We start from the raw sequence: 14,446 nt of genomic DNA on the forward strand, positions 1-14,446 counted from the left end.
CGCTCTAGGTACTTTTGAGCTCGAACTTCACTTTACAAGTGTCTAGGTCGGCTTATCGACTAAGTAAACTTTTCTTTCTCGAAGTCAAAGCAAGCTAACGATCTTACTACACGAGAATATCCGTTAGTTCCAAGCGCTAACTTAACATCCCGCCCGTTAATTCCACACATACAAAATGGCATCTTTTTTTCTGAGGTTGTACACAAATTACTTTTTTTGAAACCTGTTTATTTTCTTTACATTCTGTTTTATTGTTTTTATTCACTACAGTGCTATTTTTACTCATAAAAGGGTTTTTAGCAGCGTGCGCTAAAGCGGGGATCTAGTTTGTCATTATGCTAACAGGTGCTAACCGTAGCCAAGTTGTAGCTTGTCTGGATGTCAACCGTGTTCCATTTTCTCTTGGAACATTCCATTCCCTAACATTTTTCCTGTGCTATTGCATTCATGTAATGGGTTGTTTTTGTTGAATTAATTTCACCACTCAACGTATCTGTGCGCCAAGAAGTATCCTGCTTGGGACGAAAACCGATACGAACGGGCGCTCACATGCTGCTAACAGAAACCGATGGGAGTCCTTAATGTTACTGTTGTGTGGCTTTTTTTTTTTTTTTTGTGGGGGTGGGGGTATCGGGATATTACTTGAGCAGTACTGATGTTGTTGTGGTGTTGGCGTTGTTTTGTTTACCTCCCACTTAGCAGGAGCCTTTTGACCTATTCTGCAACGTCGCTAAGTGCTAGTTGATATAATTAGCCATGGAAAGCGTTGATGAGTAGGACGCTTGCGTTGCTTACAAGATGAGAAATATGCATATGTTGTCATTTCAAACATCCTTCGCCTTCATTACACTGCCGAGGGCTTTATTTACCGAACCGTCGTTGGGGAGAGGCGTTTATTAAGAGGCAAGGACTTTATTTTTGGAATGGACTGAACTTCTGCGATACTGCGGTTCGTCATTCGTTCCCCCCACGTTAGCGCAGATTTTCACACAATAGTTTTGGGGTTTTTGTTGGTGATAATCCCTCACCCCTTTTTGGGGAAAAAAGTTTCTTTTTATAGGTCAGCATAACTTGAAATTTTTGTGTTCCAAAATCTTTCCTCGAGAAAGTTCTTTAATCCGGACTCTTTGGATTGCTCACAATCTATTCCCGTTTTAAAGAGAGTTGAGGAATTTACAATAACATCATTCACCTTTTTATATCCAAATTTGAACTAGCACACTGCGCCACACCAGTTCACGATCACGCCAGTTACTGTAAATCTCGGCCTACAGAGCGCACCTGTTTAAAAGACTCTCCCAGTAGATTTGTAAAGGAAATACTATTTGGTACATACATAAGATGCAGCTGTGTAAAAGCCGCAAGTGCACACATTGAAACCCACATTGAAACATGAAATATTTACAAAGAAAGACGGCACACAGAGAGTTTAAAGCTAATGCTAACGCTAGTGCCACACGAATGCTAGCACCACACTAACAGGGCCAGTCAAAAAAAAAAACATATTGATAAAAATCACTGAGACGTGGCAGTAACACGCTAGGGCTGGACCGGTAAAAGTCACTTCCTCGGCAAATATATTCCACCGGTCTCACTCTTACCTTTTCCGCTCGAGTGGCCCTTTGCGGTCGTTAGGAAAAATGCACAAATTACCCGCCTCACCGCATAAACCGCAGGGTTGAAAGCGTGTGGGGAAAAAGTCGCAGTTTATAGGCCGGAAATTACGGCACATGATTCCACCGTTGCTATTGCCGGCGTCTAAATAGCGCCACCCGTGGCTTCAGCGTGCATTCTCATTGTGTTTTGTTGCCGTTTTCCCGTCTCTCCGTTTTGCAGGCCACCTATCGACCTTTCCTGCGACAGCTCCTGCAGGAAGTCTTCCACCCCGACAGGCACGAGTGCCTCGACATCGAGCACATGTCCGCGGGCCTCACGGATCTCCTGAAGACGGGCTTCAGCATGTTCATGAAGGTCAGATAATGGAGTTGGACGGCACCCGCGAATCCAGTTTCACTTCACAATGAAATTTTGGCGGGGTTGTTTTTCTTTACTTAACCGATTACGGTCACTGTGATTTGTCTGGCGCCGTCGCACTCGCAAATTTGCGCAATCGAGCATGAAAAATCACGTGCGTAAAATTTGTTACGAGTAGAAATACACGTGTATTGAAAGGCGTCGCTTATTTTGTGTAGTCTTGATGTTCCCTCGAAGCTGCGCAACTGCGCAATTTCGCACTTGTTGCACGGTCTCTCTTCGGCCTACTTCTACTTCCTAGTTTACCTGACACCGCCCCCCTCTGCTCTTAAAGGGGTATGCTCATAATTACAAACAGAACACACACCCGCAACTTTATATCTGCGGGCACGACTGACCACACCCGTACATTTTTCAAACGCGAGTGACCGCGATTAAAAATCTCGAAAACCCGTGCCTTGAAAAGACACTGGAAGTCGGCCATATTGGTTTGACGCAGCCGTTTTAGCTAGGTGAAAAGCCTTATGAAATTTTCTTTGTACTAATGTTGGCAAAAAAAAAAAAAAATCACATTTGACCGTCCAATTTTGCGTTCATTCTGGTGAAAATATGGATTTGTTGAGCGATGTGAGCGTGATCCCAAAAATGGAAACTTGACACTTGTTAGTTTCCTTCTAGTACACCCCCTACATTTCTGTGAATGGTACAAAAATACTTCAAACCTGAATCAACATAAAATATTACTATTTGAAAGATGCACAATGAGACCACACAGCAACACGTCTTTGTTTTCTTCAAAGTACGAGTCCCCCGTTCGACCCCCTGCCTTGATTATTCCTGTTTTTCCTCCATGTTGTGTTGGAGCACGACGGCCCCCCCCGGGGGGGGGGGGCGCAGACCTCAACTCGCGGGTTGTGTTAATATTTTTTCTTCTTGCCACCGATGTTTTCCCGCAATATACATGGAACCGCGTCCCCGGTGGGAAATAAAAACCCGTCCGCGGCGTGTTTATCCCGACATCTGGGCCCGCTTAGAGTGATGATTACCCTCGGGGAATACGAATTAGAGCGCTTACATAACTCTGGCCTGATTTTCGGCAAATTAATAAGAGACTTGGACCCGCTCGGGCTGGCTAAAGGTGGAAAAGTGAACTTTGGGTCGATTTATGCCGTTAAAACGCGGCAGTTAACGTTCTTTTTTTTTTTTTTTTTTAACCACATCCTCAGTTCGAGATGAAACGATGGGAAATGTTTCATGTAACGATTACAGTGAGCTAAACGAGCGAGGGCGACGGCAACCCTCAGAGATGTGAAATACGGTAACGACAAGGAACCTTTTTAAAGGTCAAGTGTCGTGAAATGGATGATTTTTAGTGTGTTGTTAATGAAAAAAATGGCAGCCGGTATGGACCCATCTGTTTTTTTTTTTTTTTCACCACTAAACGTGATTTTGACGAAAATGGCTTTTCGAGGAAGCAGGAAGTGACGTACATGGCAGGACCGCCCTCAAGTGGACTCGTTTGTGTCTATTAGTTTTACCTGCGGGATGGTAACTCGTTGTTCCTTCGTGTTAGCCAAAATGGCGGCTCGTTGCATTGCCGGATATTGCGCGAATACTTGGGAGGACGGATTTAGCCTTCATAAGTTTGCGAGAGACCCGGTTCGTCGTGAAAAATGGATTGCACGGGTTCAAAGGACGAGAGCTTCGTGGGTTACAAATGACCAGTGCTCTAACCACTGACCTACGGGGCCTCTATTGGTAGGTGTGTATACAGGTACTAAAAAAGATCATATTTTGGGGGGGAGTTCGCAATCCGTCTCTCGTAACGTAACAAAAGATCCGCGTACGTATAACAGCGCCGCTAAATGTGTCGATGTGCGCGTCGGACGGCTTCCGCGTCGTGCCTCGCGGACGAGCACGGCTTCGGCTGGGCTGGCTCATACACACTGTCTAGGAATGTGTTGTTAGTTGGAAGTGATCCGCATATCATCTAAATATGGCTCAAAACGATAGGGTAATATTGCGCCGGTCACTTCACTCGATTGTGAGGTGTTCTCTTCTTCGAGAAGAGCTTCCATATTTGAAGGGGTGTGTTCGACTCCCATAGTAGGGGCCACAGTGTGTTTTCAGTGGCGACTGTCCGGGGTGACGTCACGGGCAGGGGATGCAGCCAATATGGCGATGGATTCATGGCACGTCCTCCGCTCATATTTATTTAAGTGTCTTTTTCATTTCAATATCTATTTTAGAATGTTTGTAGGGATGAGACTTGACCTTTAAGCTTCAGTACTGTACTTACTTTCGTCTCTCTATTCAACTGGATCTACTCGAGCACGTGAAGTGCGTAGTTCTGGAGAGCTGCTGGAGCTTTGCTCAAAGCGTCATCTTAAACCGAGTGAAAGCTTTTGTCAGCACGTTACGTGCTCGCCGGGCCCACTTTGGGGCCGCGTCGGACGCTGACACAACACAAAAAGTCTCTTATATTTCCATCCATGAAGCACACCGTGGGATTTGCCCCCGCCGCTAATTTTTTTTTTTTTTTACCTTTAAGTAGTTCTTTTTTTTTTCCATTGTCTACGGTGGAAATTGAATTAATCTGGTTTGGGAGGGAGGATTTTTGGCATCATCTATCATCATCATCATCATCATCTTTTTTGGACGACAGAAATAATTCTGTGACTGTGAGTTAACTGCAAGTATAGAAATAAGTTAACGACTTGAGATAAATATTGTGTGCACAAATCTTACCTGATGATGTGATTGTGACTTTCGGCATCCAAAAAAGTGCAGGTTTTGTATTTAAAAAAAATTACCATATATTGGAAAGAAAATATGAAAAATTTTAGAAGAAAAGTGTAAAAATATCAGAAAAAATACAGATCATAATACAAAGCAATAAAAAATACTAATACAAAATTTTACAAAAAACTAACATCCTAAAAAAAATAAAACATTTTAAACAACATTATACAAAAATATACCACAAAAATACAAAAGTGAAAATATTAGACAATATAAAATAGCCAAAATACAAAAATTGACAAATATTATAGGTCACATTTTTTTGCATATTATATAATAAAAATAAGACATCATGAAAAGTGTAATCATCGTGCGTAGGGATGTATAGATAGATAGATATATAGATGGACGGACGGACGGACGGACGGATGGATGGATGGATGGACGGACGGACGGAAGGACGGATGGATGGATAGATAGATGGATGGATGGGGGAAGAAACCGGAGAAAACCCAGACGTGCGGTAGAAGAAAACATGCAAACTCCACACGTGAGCCCGGATTTGAACCTGGGATGTCAGGACGGTGGGGCAGACCAGACAATCATTCATTTATGTAGTGAGAGAACATCAAGGACATGGCGTGAATGACGACGGGAAGGCGTATCGCGCTCCCCCTCGCATCCTCCTCTGCAGGTCCCCCCCGCAGCTCTCATGGCGGCGCACATGGTCACGCTCGTACGCCCGCACATGGCTGTTGCGTGTCGCCGAGTGCCCCCCGACACACACGCTCAAAGCGAGAGAGCGCAACACGCCGGCGACACATGTCGACTCATCCCCGCCGTCTGTCGCTTCACGTGTACCGCCGCCCCGGCCCGCCTCGGCCAATGGCGCGCAGCCCCCGCGCTCCAAAAATATACCTCGAAGTGGCGCGTCGCACAATACCGTCGATTGTCTGCCGGCGCCTCATGTTTGTGTTATATGAGAGCCACGTGTCATGGCAGCAGGGTGCGAAGAGCCAGGTTTTGTTTTGGAGCCTTGTGCCGGTAACCCGCGCTCGCCTTCCCGCCCAGGTCGCGTTAAGCATGCGGTTGGGGGGCGTAAGAGGCGCCAGGTGGAACGCCGCCAGGTGATTCTCAACGTGAACTCGAAATTCGGGTGACTAACCCTAACCGTAAAAGATTACAAATCCGGAAGAAAAATACATCAAAAAGAGGACCAAAAATATCACCGTAACATGGGAAAATAAGATGACAAAAACTTGAATGAAACAGAAATCTGACAAAGAACAGACTAAAAGATGAAGGGAATACGGCAAAAAATATTAATAACGAACGCGAGTTACAAAACAAACTGGGCAAAAGTGGCTTGGGAGTACATGTCGGCACACCCTAAACTGGTCGTCAGCCAATCGCAGGGCGCACGGAGACAAACAGCCGGACTCACAATCACACCTTGGGGCAATTTATAGTGTCCAATTAATGTCGCATGATTTTGGGATGTGGGAGGAAACCGGAGTACCCGGGGAAAACCCACGCAGGCACGGGGAGAACACGCAAACTCCACACAGCGGGTCCGGGATCGAACCTGGGACCTCAGAACTATGAGCCCAACGCTGTACCAGCTGATCCACCGTGCCGCCCTAATAATGATTGATTAATATTGCTAATATTTCATAATAATAATAATAAACAAAAACACAATTGCTGCAAGCCTGCTTTTGGAGGTTTTGTTTTGTTTTCTAAAGAAAAGGGCAAAAATGTCAGGCAGGGGAAAACTGGCAAAAATATGACAAAACTCCTTTTTCCTTCATGATAACGAATGTAAATAAATAATAGTTTTAGGAAAAATAAATACAAAAACCGAGAAAGGACACAAGACTGACAAAAACAATGACTAAAAATTTAAAAAATCTGATATTAAATTGTGAAAATTACAGAAAGGGGGGTGACAAAAACATACATGATTAAAATTACCTCAAAAATGTCTTCAAAAATTGTAAAAATGACATTATCCAGTATCACGCGGGACAGATTGTAGTTATGTATTCTGTCAAAGGGCCGCTATGACTGTGAAACCATAAAATTGTTTAATCCCCTCATCATATTTACACATGAAATTTATGCACAAGTTTTGGAATCGGAAATCAAGGGGAATGGGTTTTTCAACTTGTGTTGATGTTTGGAAACACAAAAATGCTTGCAATATCTCAACGTTATCATTTATGATGTAAGAATTTGAAATTTTGTACAGATTTTATCAAGAATCCTGGAAGTTGACACACATGATTTGCCTTCGCGGGCCACATAAAATCATGCGGCCGGCCGGAGCTGGCCCCCGGCCCTTGAGTTGGACACCTGTGACAATAAGCAAATCAAATTGCGCCAAACATTTTGTGCCGGGATTGCTTCATTTATGCGTATTAATACACTCCCCATCCTCAGGTGAGCCGCCCACATCCCAGCGACAACCCGCTGGTCTTCCTCTTCCTGGTGGGCGGAGTCACGCCCTCGGAGCTCCGCCTCGTCAAGGAGACCTTGGCCACCTTGAAACCGGAAAGTCAGGTGAGCCGACGACATTCACGTGCTTCTTTTTAGGAAATTCTATTATCCGTAGTCTACGTCGTTTGTTTTAAAGTGAACGTTTGTAATATATGATCTGTTTCCACTTCGTCAAATAAAAATAAGGCGCTACTTTCAATAATCACTCCCAGATTTATGTATTTTTCGAAATTGTCATTTCAAAATAGGCCACCTGTTGTTTTCCGTTTCATTTCCGTCGCTTTGTCGGTGGAATTCTTTCCTCAGTCTTGTTTGACGTACCGCTTCAGCTGTTCAACCGTCCGGGGTCTCCCTCATATTTTACGCTTCATAATCCAGGCCACTTTTATACCCGCACTCTTTTACAACGAAGCCATGTTGTAGCCCGTAGAGGTTTGGCATCGTCTATCTGAAATAAGCTGGGGCGTCCATGAAAAAAAAACGTTGCTTGGATGGCAGCATATGTGTCTCCAAAACCTGTATGTAGCTTTCAGCTTTAATGGTGCCCACACAGATGTGTAAATGTGTAAGTTACCCACTCAATTGGCATCGTTTTTATTTGTTTCGAGTTTGTACGTTTCACTGCTAACTCGGTATCCGGTGGCGATGGTTTGTTTACGACAGCTGCAGCTGCCGCTCAAGTGGGCCGATCAAGATACGCTTCCTGTCTTTCTGCTCGGCTTTTAAACGTCACACGCGGGCCGTCGAGGCTCCTTGTGAGGAAAACTATTCGGTACTGCATTGGATCGGAGCCGCCGTTTACATCCACGCCCACCGGTGAGCTTTCCCACGGGCCGGGGGCCCATTGAAGGCTTCGGACAACTGCAGCTCAAGTCCTCTCGTCGTTTCCTCAACTTGACCTCTTTTGGAAAGTTCTGAATGCTTACCTCCTTTTTGCATTCCGTCCTGATTGGAAATCGCATCCCAAAGCGGAGCAGTACGGCATTTGTAACTCTTTTCGCTGACCATAGAAGTTCTCTGCAAGTGGCTAGCTTACCTCCCCAGATAGCACCAACGTAGCGGTTTAACCGCAGACATTCCTCATCATCCATCCATTATCTATTGCTTTTCTGGGTCCGGTCGCGGGGGAAGTAGCTTCAGCAGGGATACCCAGACTTCCCTTTCCCCAGCCACTTCTTCCAGCTCTTGCGGAGGGATCCCGAGGGGTTCCCAAGCCAACCGAGAGACATAGTCTCTCCGGTGTGTCCTAAGTCGTCCTCCGGGTCTCTTTCTGGCGGGATATGCCCAGAACACCTCACCAGGGAGGCGTCTGGGAGGCATCCGAATCAGATGCCCCAGGCACCTCATTTGGCTCCTCGCAATGAGGAGGAGCAGCGGTTCGACACTGAGCCCGTCCCCGATGACCGAGCTTCTCTTCTAACAAACTAATTTCGGCCGCTTGTATCCGGGATCTTGTTCTTTTGGTCACGACCCACAGCTCATGCCCATAGGTGAGGGTAGGAACGTAGGGGGATCATCGGGAGAAGTAGATTCAGCAGGGATACCCAGACTTCCCTTTCCCCAGCCACTTCTTCCAGCCCTTCCATTGGGATCCCGAGGCGTTCCCAAGTCAGCCAAGAGACATAGTCTCTCCAGCGGGTCCAGGGGTCGTCCTCAGGGTCTCTTTCCGGTGGGCCAGGTGTCCGGGAGGCATCCGAATCAGATGCCCCAGCCACCTCATCTGGCTCCTCTCAATGCGGAGGAGTAGCGGTTCGACACTGAGCCCCTCCCTGATGACCAAGCTTCTCACCCTATCTTTAAGGGAGAGCCCGGACACCCTGCGGAGGAAACTCATTCGGCCGCTTGTATCCGGGATCTTGTTCTTGCGGTCACGACCCTCAGCTCGTGCCCATAGGCGAGGGTAGGAACGTAAGGGGAATGTAGGGGGAAGTACCTTCAGCAGGTATACCCAGACTTCCCTTTTCCCAGCCACTTCTTCCAGTTCTTCCGGAGGGATCCCAAGGCGTTCCCGAGCCAGCCGAGAGACGTAGTCTCTCCGGCGTGTCCTGGGTCGTCCTCGGGGTCTCTTTCCGGTGGGACATGCCCGGAACACCTCCCCAGGGAGGCATCCGGATCAGATGCCCCAGCCACCTCATCTGGCTCATCTCAATGCGGAGGAGCGGCACTGAGCCCCTCCCTGATGACCGAGCTTCTCACCCTATCTCTAAGGGGGATACAAAGTCCGCCTCACCGCAGACGCTGCGTTCTACATCATCATTCCCATAATTCTTTGCGCACGCTAAACATGGCGGCAACTGTATCAAATTGTGGTCTCAGGAAAATCTTTTTAAATTAAGTCATACATTTACTAATAATCATGCTGAATCCGAACTAGTCACTGAAACTTTACATATGATATCATGGATAAACTGGTCTCAAAAATACTTCGTTCAGACCCTGTGACGCGTCGCAGCCAAAACGAGAGCGTGGCATCGCACTGTGTAAGACTTTCATTGCTAACATTGAGCGCGTGGGCCTAGCAGCGTAGACATCGCCAACTACTGGCCCGGCATGCACATTACAGCACTTCCAGTCCCTTTGGCCCACAATGCGACGTCCTCGCAGCCCCAATTTCCCAGTTTGGCGACGCTTAGCGCACGTGCGTTACCCAGATGGCGAATGAGGCCGAGCGGCGAGGCTGGCGCGGGCGACGGCAGAGTTGGATGCGGCCCTTGTGGGGCTTGTTGTAAGGCGAGCGAGGTCGGCGGCAAGCGGAGCTTTGAAAGCTTCAGGGACTCTCATTACAAAATACGCATTTTGTAACTTTTTCTCACGCCATATTTACTGCAACAGCTTTGTCAAAACACAAAGCGTCCGCTTTCGTACTACCAATACTGCGTACACATGTAAAACCACTTGAGGGTTTATTTTTTAACCCATATCTTTCATATCCATTTTAAGGTCCATGTACTGGTACTATTTGTCCTCATAGTAGAACGACTGTGCTACTAGTAGCATTTTTTTCTTTTGCCTACGCGTGCAACATTAATGCGTATTAAATAAATGCTCAAACGGCTTTTATTCAACGTCACTAATTAGTGTAGTTAATGTGTAACGTGCAGAAATGTTAGAGTTGTGGGGCGGGGGGACGTAGCAACTACTATGAAACTACTACTACTTCTAGTATTGTGCCTAAGCCCATCTATCCATTTTCTGAGCCGCTTATCCTCACTATGGTCGTCAGTTTTTTTTTAAATTTACTGCACTAGTGAGGACAAAGAGCAAACGGCTACCATAATTTCTGGCCTACAAGCCACAACATTTTTCACACACTTTCAACCCTGCGGTTTATGCGGTGATGCGGCTCATTTGTGCACTTTTTTTTTTTTCTAACGGCCACAAGGGAGCACTCGAGCGGGAAAGGTAAGAGTGAGACTGGTGGAATATATGTGCCGACGGAGTGACTTTTACCGGCCCTGTTAGCGCTGCGTTTGCGCTGTGCCAGCGTGTTGGTGCTGTATTACTGGCGTGTCTCAGTGGTATTTACCGGTAAGTTTTATTTTAACTGGCCCTGTTAGCGTTAGCGCTAGCGCGGCTAGCGTTAGTGTTAGCACTGTGCTAGCGTGTTGGTGCTGTGTTACTGGTGTGTCTCAGTGATATCTCCCGGTAAGTTTTATTTTAACCTGCCTTGTTAGCGTTAGCGGCGCGGTAGCATTGAAGCCTTTCGATGTATCGTCTTTCTTGGTAAATATCTCATGTTTCAATGCGGGTTTCAACGTGGGCACTTGCGGCTTTTACACAGCTGCGGCGTATGTATGTATACCAAATGGTATTTCCTTTACAAATTTACTCGGTGTGGCTTGTAACGAGGTGCGCTCTGTAGGCCGGGAATTATGGTACATAAACGACAATATTGGATAAATGCTCAAATTGCATTGCATAGCGTGCTAGTGACATTTTTTTATATTCTACTCGTTAACATTCACTAGGACTACTAGCAGTGTGCAGATGTCAGCTAGTGCACAGTTTTGCCTGGCTAGTACCATGCGATTGTTTTACTAGTGTGCCTTAGTCGTTCTAGTAGTGCGCTGAATTGTAGTACTAGCGAGTGTCGTCTGTACTCTCAATTTTACACTGCAGATCTTCCTAGTCGGGCTACGAAAAATGTTTGCAACATTAAGCCAATTATAAAATGTGCATTTTTGAACATGAATCATTTTTGGGGGTGTGGGGTGGTTATTTTGTGGGAGTAAAAAAAAAAAAAAAAAAAAAAGCAAAAACAATCACTCGGATTGAAGCGAGCTCTCCTTAAAAGGACTCGAGCACCCGCCGCAGCACAACGCTACTCTGGATTTCTCCAATTCACGGCAAATGACATCAGCGTTGCTACGGGAACGTCCGCAACACGACGTGACAAATGCGAGCAAATATGAGCAAAATATGAAAAAATGATGTGGTCGATGTGAAAGAGCCATGTCGGTGAATGCCGTGCGCCATTTGGAAGGCAATGAAGAACGTCTTCTCTCCCCCCCCCCCCCCCCCCCCCTCCAAAAGTGTTCCCGTTACCTCTGATCAGCCCCGCCAGCGCGGTGATTAAGTGGTTAGTACGGTGGTCAAGCGATTAGATCTGGCCTCCAGCCTTCCTGTGGGGAGGTTTTGCGGTGTTTTGTAAAACCCCGCCTCCTGCCCGATGACAGCTGGGATAGGCTCCAGCACTCCCCGCGACCCTCGTGAGGATAAGCAGCTCAGGAAATGAATGAATGGATGGATTTATGGATTAGTAGGTGGGCAGATGGATGGTAGATAAGTAGATGGATGGATGGATGGATGGATGGATGGATGGATGGATGGATGGATGGATGGAGGAAGATAAGTAGATTGAAGATGGAGCAATGGTTAGATGGAATGATGGATCAGTGGATGGATGGATGGATAAGTGAGTAGGTGGGCAGATGGATGTAGATAAGTAGATGGAAGATGGATTATTGGCTTGATGGATGGATGGATGGATGGATGGATGGATGGATGGATGGAGGATGGATGGATGGATGGATGGATGGATGATGGAAGATAAGTAGATTGGAAGATGGAGCAATAGTTAGATGGAATGATGGATCAGTGGATGGATGGATGGATTGATGGATAAGTGGACGGATGGATGGATAAGTGAGTAGGTGGGCAGATGGATGGTAGATAAGTAGATTGGAAGATGGATTATTGGCTTGATGGCTTGATGGATGGATGGATGGATGGATGGATGGATGGATGGATGGATGGATGGATGGATGGAAGATAAGTAGATTGGTAGATGGAGCAATGGATGGATGGATGGATAAAACTCGCATAATGGAGTATATTTTAATACATTGAAAATATATATTTTAGGAGTTATATACAAATGAATAAATAATGATAAATAAATAATATGAATACAATTAAACATTTTGATGTAATCTTTTCATTTTCTTTATACAAACAAAGGCCAGTACTGCTCATTTTTAATAGTCCGAGAACAATCCCTTGTTTTTTGCAAGGGGTTTATAATCCATCCATCCATCCATCCGTTTTCTTCGCCGCTTATCCTCACAAGGGTCGCGGGGAGCGCTGGAGCCTATCCCAGCTGTCAAGGGGCAGGAGGCGGGGCACACCCTGAACTGGTCGCCAGCCAATCGCAGGGCACATGGAGACAAACAGCCGCACTAACAATGACGCCTCGGGGCAATTTAGAGTGTCCAATTAATGGGTTTATTATTATTGATTTATTTTTGCCCCAAGAGGGCCGGACTACTGAAATCATCTCTCAGTGTGATCCAGTGCAACTCTCGCTCCACCACCTCAAATTGAATCCTGGCATCTCCGAGTGTGTCGCTGATGTGTTTTCCGCCGCCGCCGCAGGTTCTGATCGTGTCCACCAGACTGCTGAGGCCCGCCGACGTTCCCGAGCTGCTCTTCGCGACCCAAAGGTTGACGCCCGACATCGGAGTGTGAGGTGCCGGGCCGAAGAAGTACTTACACTGCGTACTTGAGTAAAAGTACAGTACTGACTCCCGCATTGAACTGTGCATTAACTAAAGTACAAAGTAAGCAAGTACAATTAATATTATTAACGGTGCCATGTTATTGGACGATGATTCTCAACCGCTGTGCCAATGAGAACTCCTCAATTTCACTTCATATTTTTTTTTCCACAACAAACGATGTATCTTTGTTCTTCAATCTACGTCAGCGACGTATAGTGAGTGACAGACGGAACAAATAAATATTCATCTAGATGGCAAAATTATGTCATTGGAATGTCGAATCACTTTTTGTTACATTTTTCTTGTCAGGTGGGCGTACCGGGAAGATTTTTTTAAATGTAAAATAAGTGCCGCGGCGCGATAAAGGTTGCGGCTCGCCCGAATAGAAGAAGGCCACGCCATTAGCATTAGCATTAGCATTAGCATAAACACACAAAATCAGAGAAGGGTCAAAAGTAGTCCCAGGCGCGTCAGAAACATCTGAACCACCTCCCACGCCCCAAAAAATTAGAACTAAGGTGTTGTTTAAGAAAAAAAAAATGTATTTTTTTTTTTTTTTTACATAAACAATAGGGGGGAAAGATCTCAAAGATGGCAGTTCAAGATTAATTGTTCATGTAAATGATTTAATTTTTTTATGACAAACAGCAAAGTAATTGCCGTAGTATCAATATTGAAATGTTTTTAAATAATACAAATTATAATTTAAAAAATCTTTTTAATTTGTTAGCAAACTTAATTTGTCAAAAATGAATACTATTAAATTCAATCAAAATCTAAACTCAAATATTGACTGCATTCTAAATAATAATGGGATACATAAAATAATGTGCAATAAAAATGTAAATTTTGTCTTGGAAGGAAAAATAAAGGCAACAAAATAGTAATAATAATAATTGTAAGGTAAAAAGCAAAAATTTTAATGAAAAAAATATAGTAATTAGATTTTTCTAAATGATACAGAAAAATCTTAAAATATACAAATGGCATATTCCTATGACCAAAAAAAAATTTACTAATACATATCACTAATCGTACAGCATAGTAAAAATACAATAGATTATCCATATAAATAATTTCATCTTTTAAGACAAACAGCAAAATAATTGCCACAGTAGCAATATTATTTTTTTTTTAAAATAATACAAAGTTACAATTAAAAAATCCATTTTAATTTATCAAATTGTAATTTGTCAAAATTAAATACTATTAAATCAAAACCAATCAAAATC

At 44.8% G+C, this 14,446-nt stretch overlaps 1 protein-coding gene across 1 annotated transcript in view; it reads left to right on the forward strand.

Moving 5' to 3' along the window:
* The window catches only part of scfd2 (sec1 family domain containing 2), a 121,991-nt gene extending 108,269 nt beyond the window's left edge, over positions 1–13,722 (forward strand). Inside the window, exons 8-10 of the mRNA XM_061825817.1 lie at positions 1,837–1,971; positions 7,159–7,278; positions 13,090–13,722. Coding sequence (XP_061681801.1) covers positions 1,837–1,971; positions 7,159–7,278; positions 13,090–13,182 — 348 coding nt within the window. The 3' untranslated portion in view covers positions 13,183–13,722. The remainder of the gene's footprint in view (positions 1–1,836; positions 1,972–7,158; positions 7,279–13,089) is intronic.
* The last annotated feature ends 724 nt before the right edge of the window (positions 13,723–14,446 follow it).

Source organism: Syngnathoides biaculeatus, chromosome 7 (assembly GCF_019802595.1).
Source record: "Syngnathoides biaculeatus isolate LvHL_M chromosome 7, ASM1980259v1, whole genome shotgun sequence".
NCBI lineage: Eukaryota > Metazoa > Chordata > Actinopteri > Syngnathiformes > Syngnathidae > Syngnathoides > Syngnathoides biaculeatus.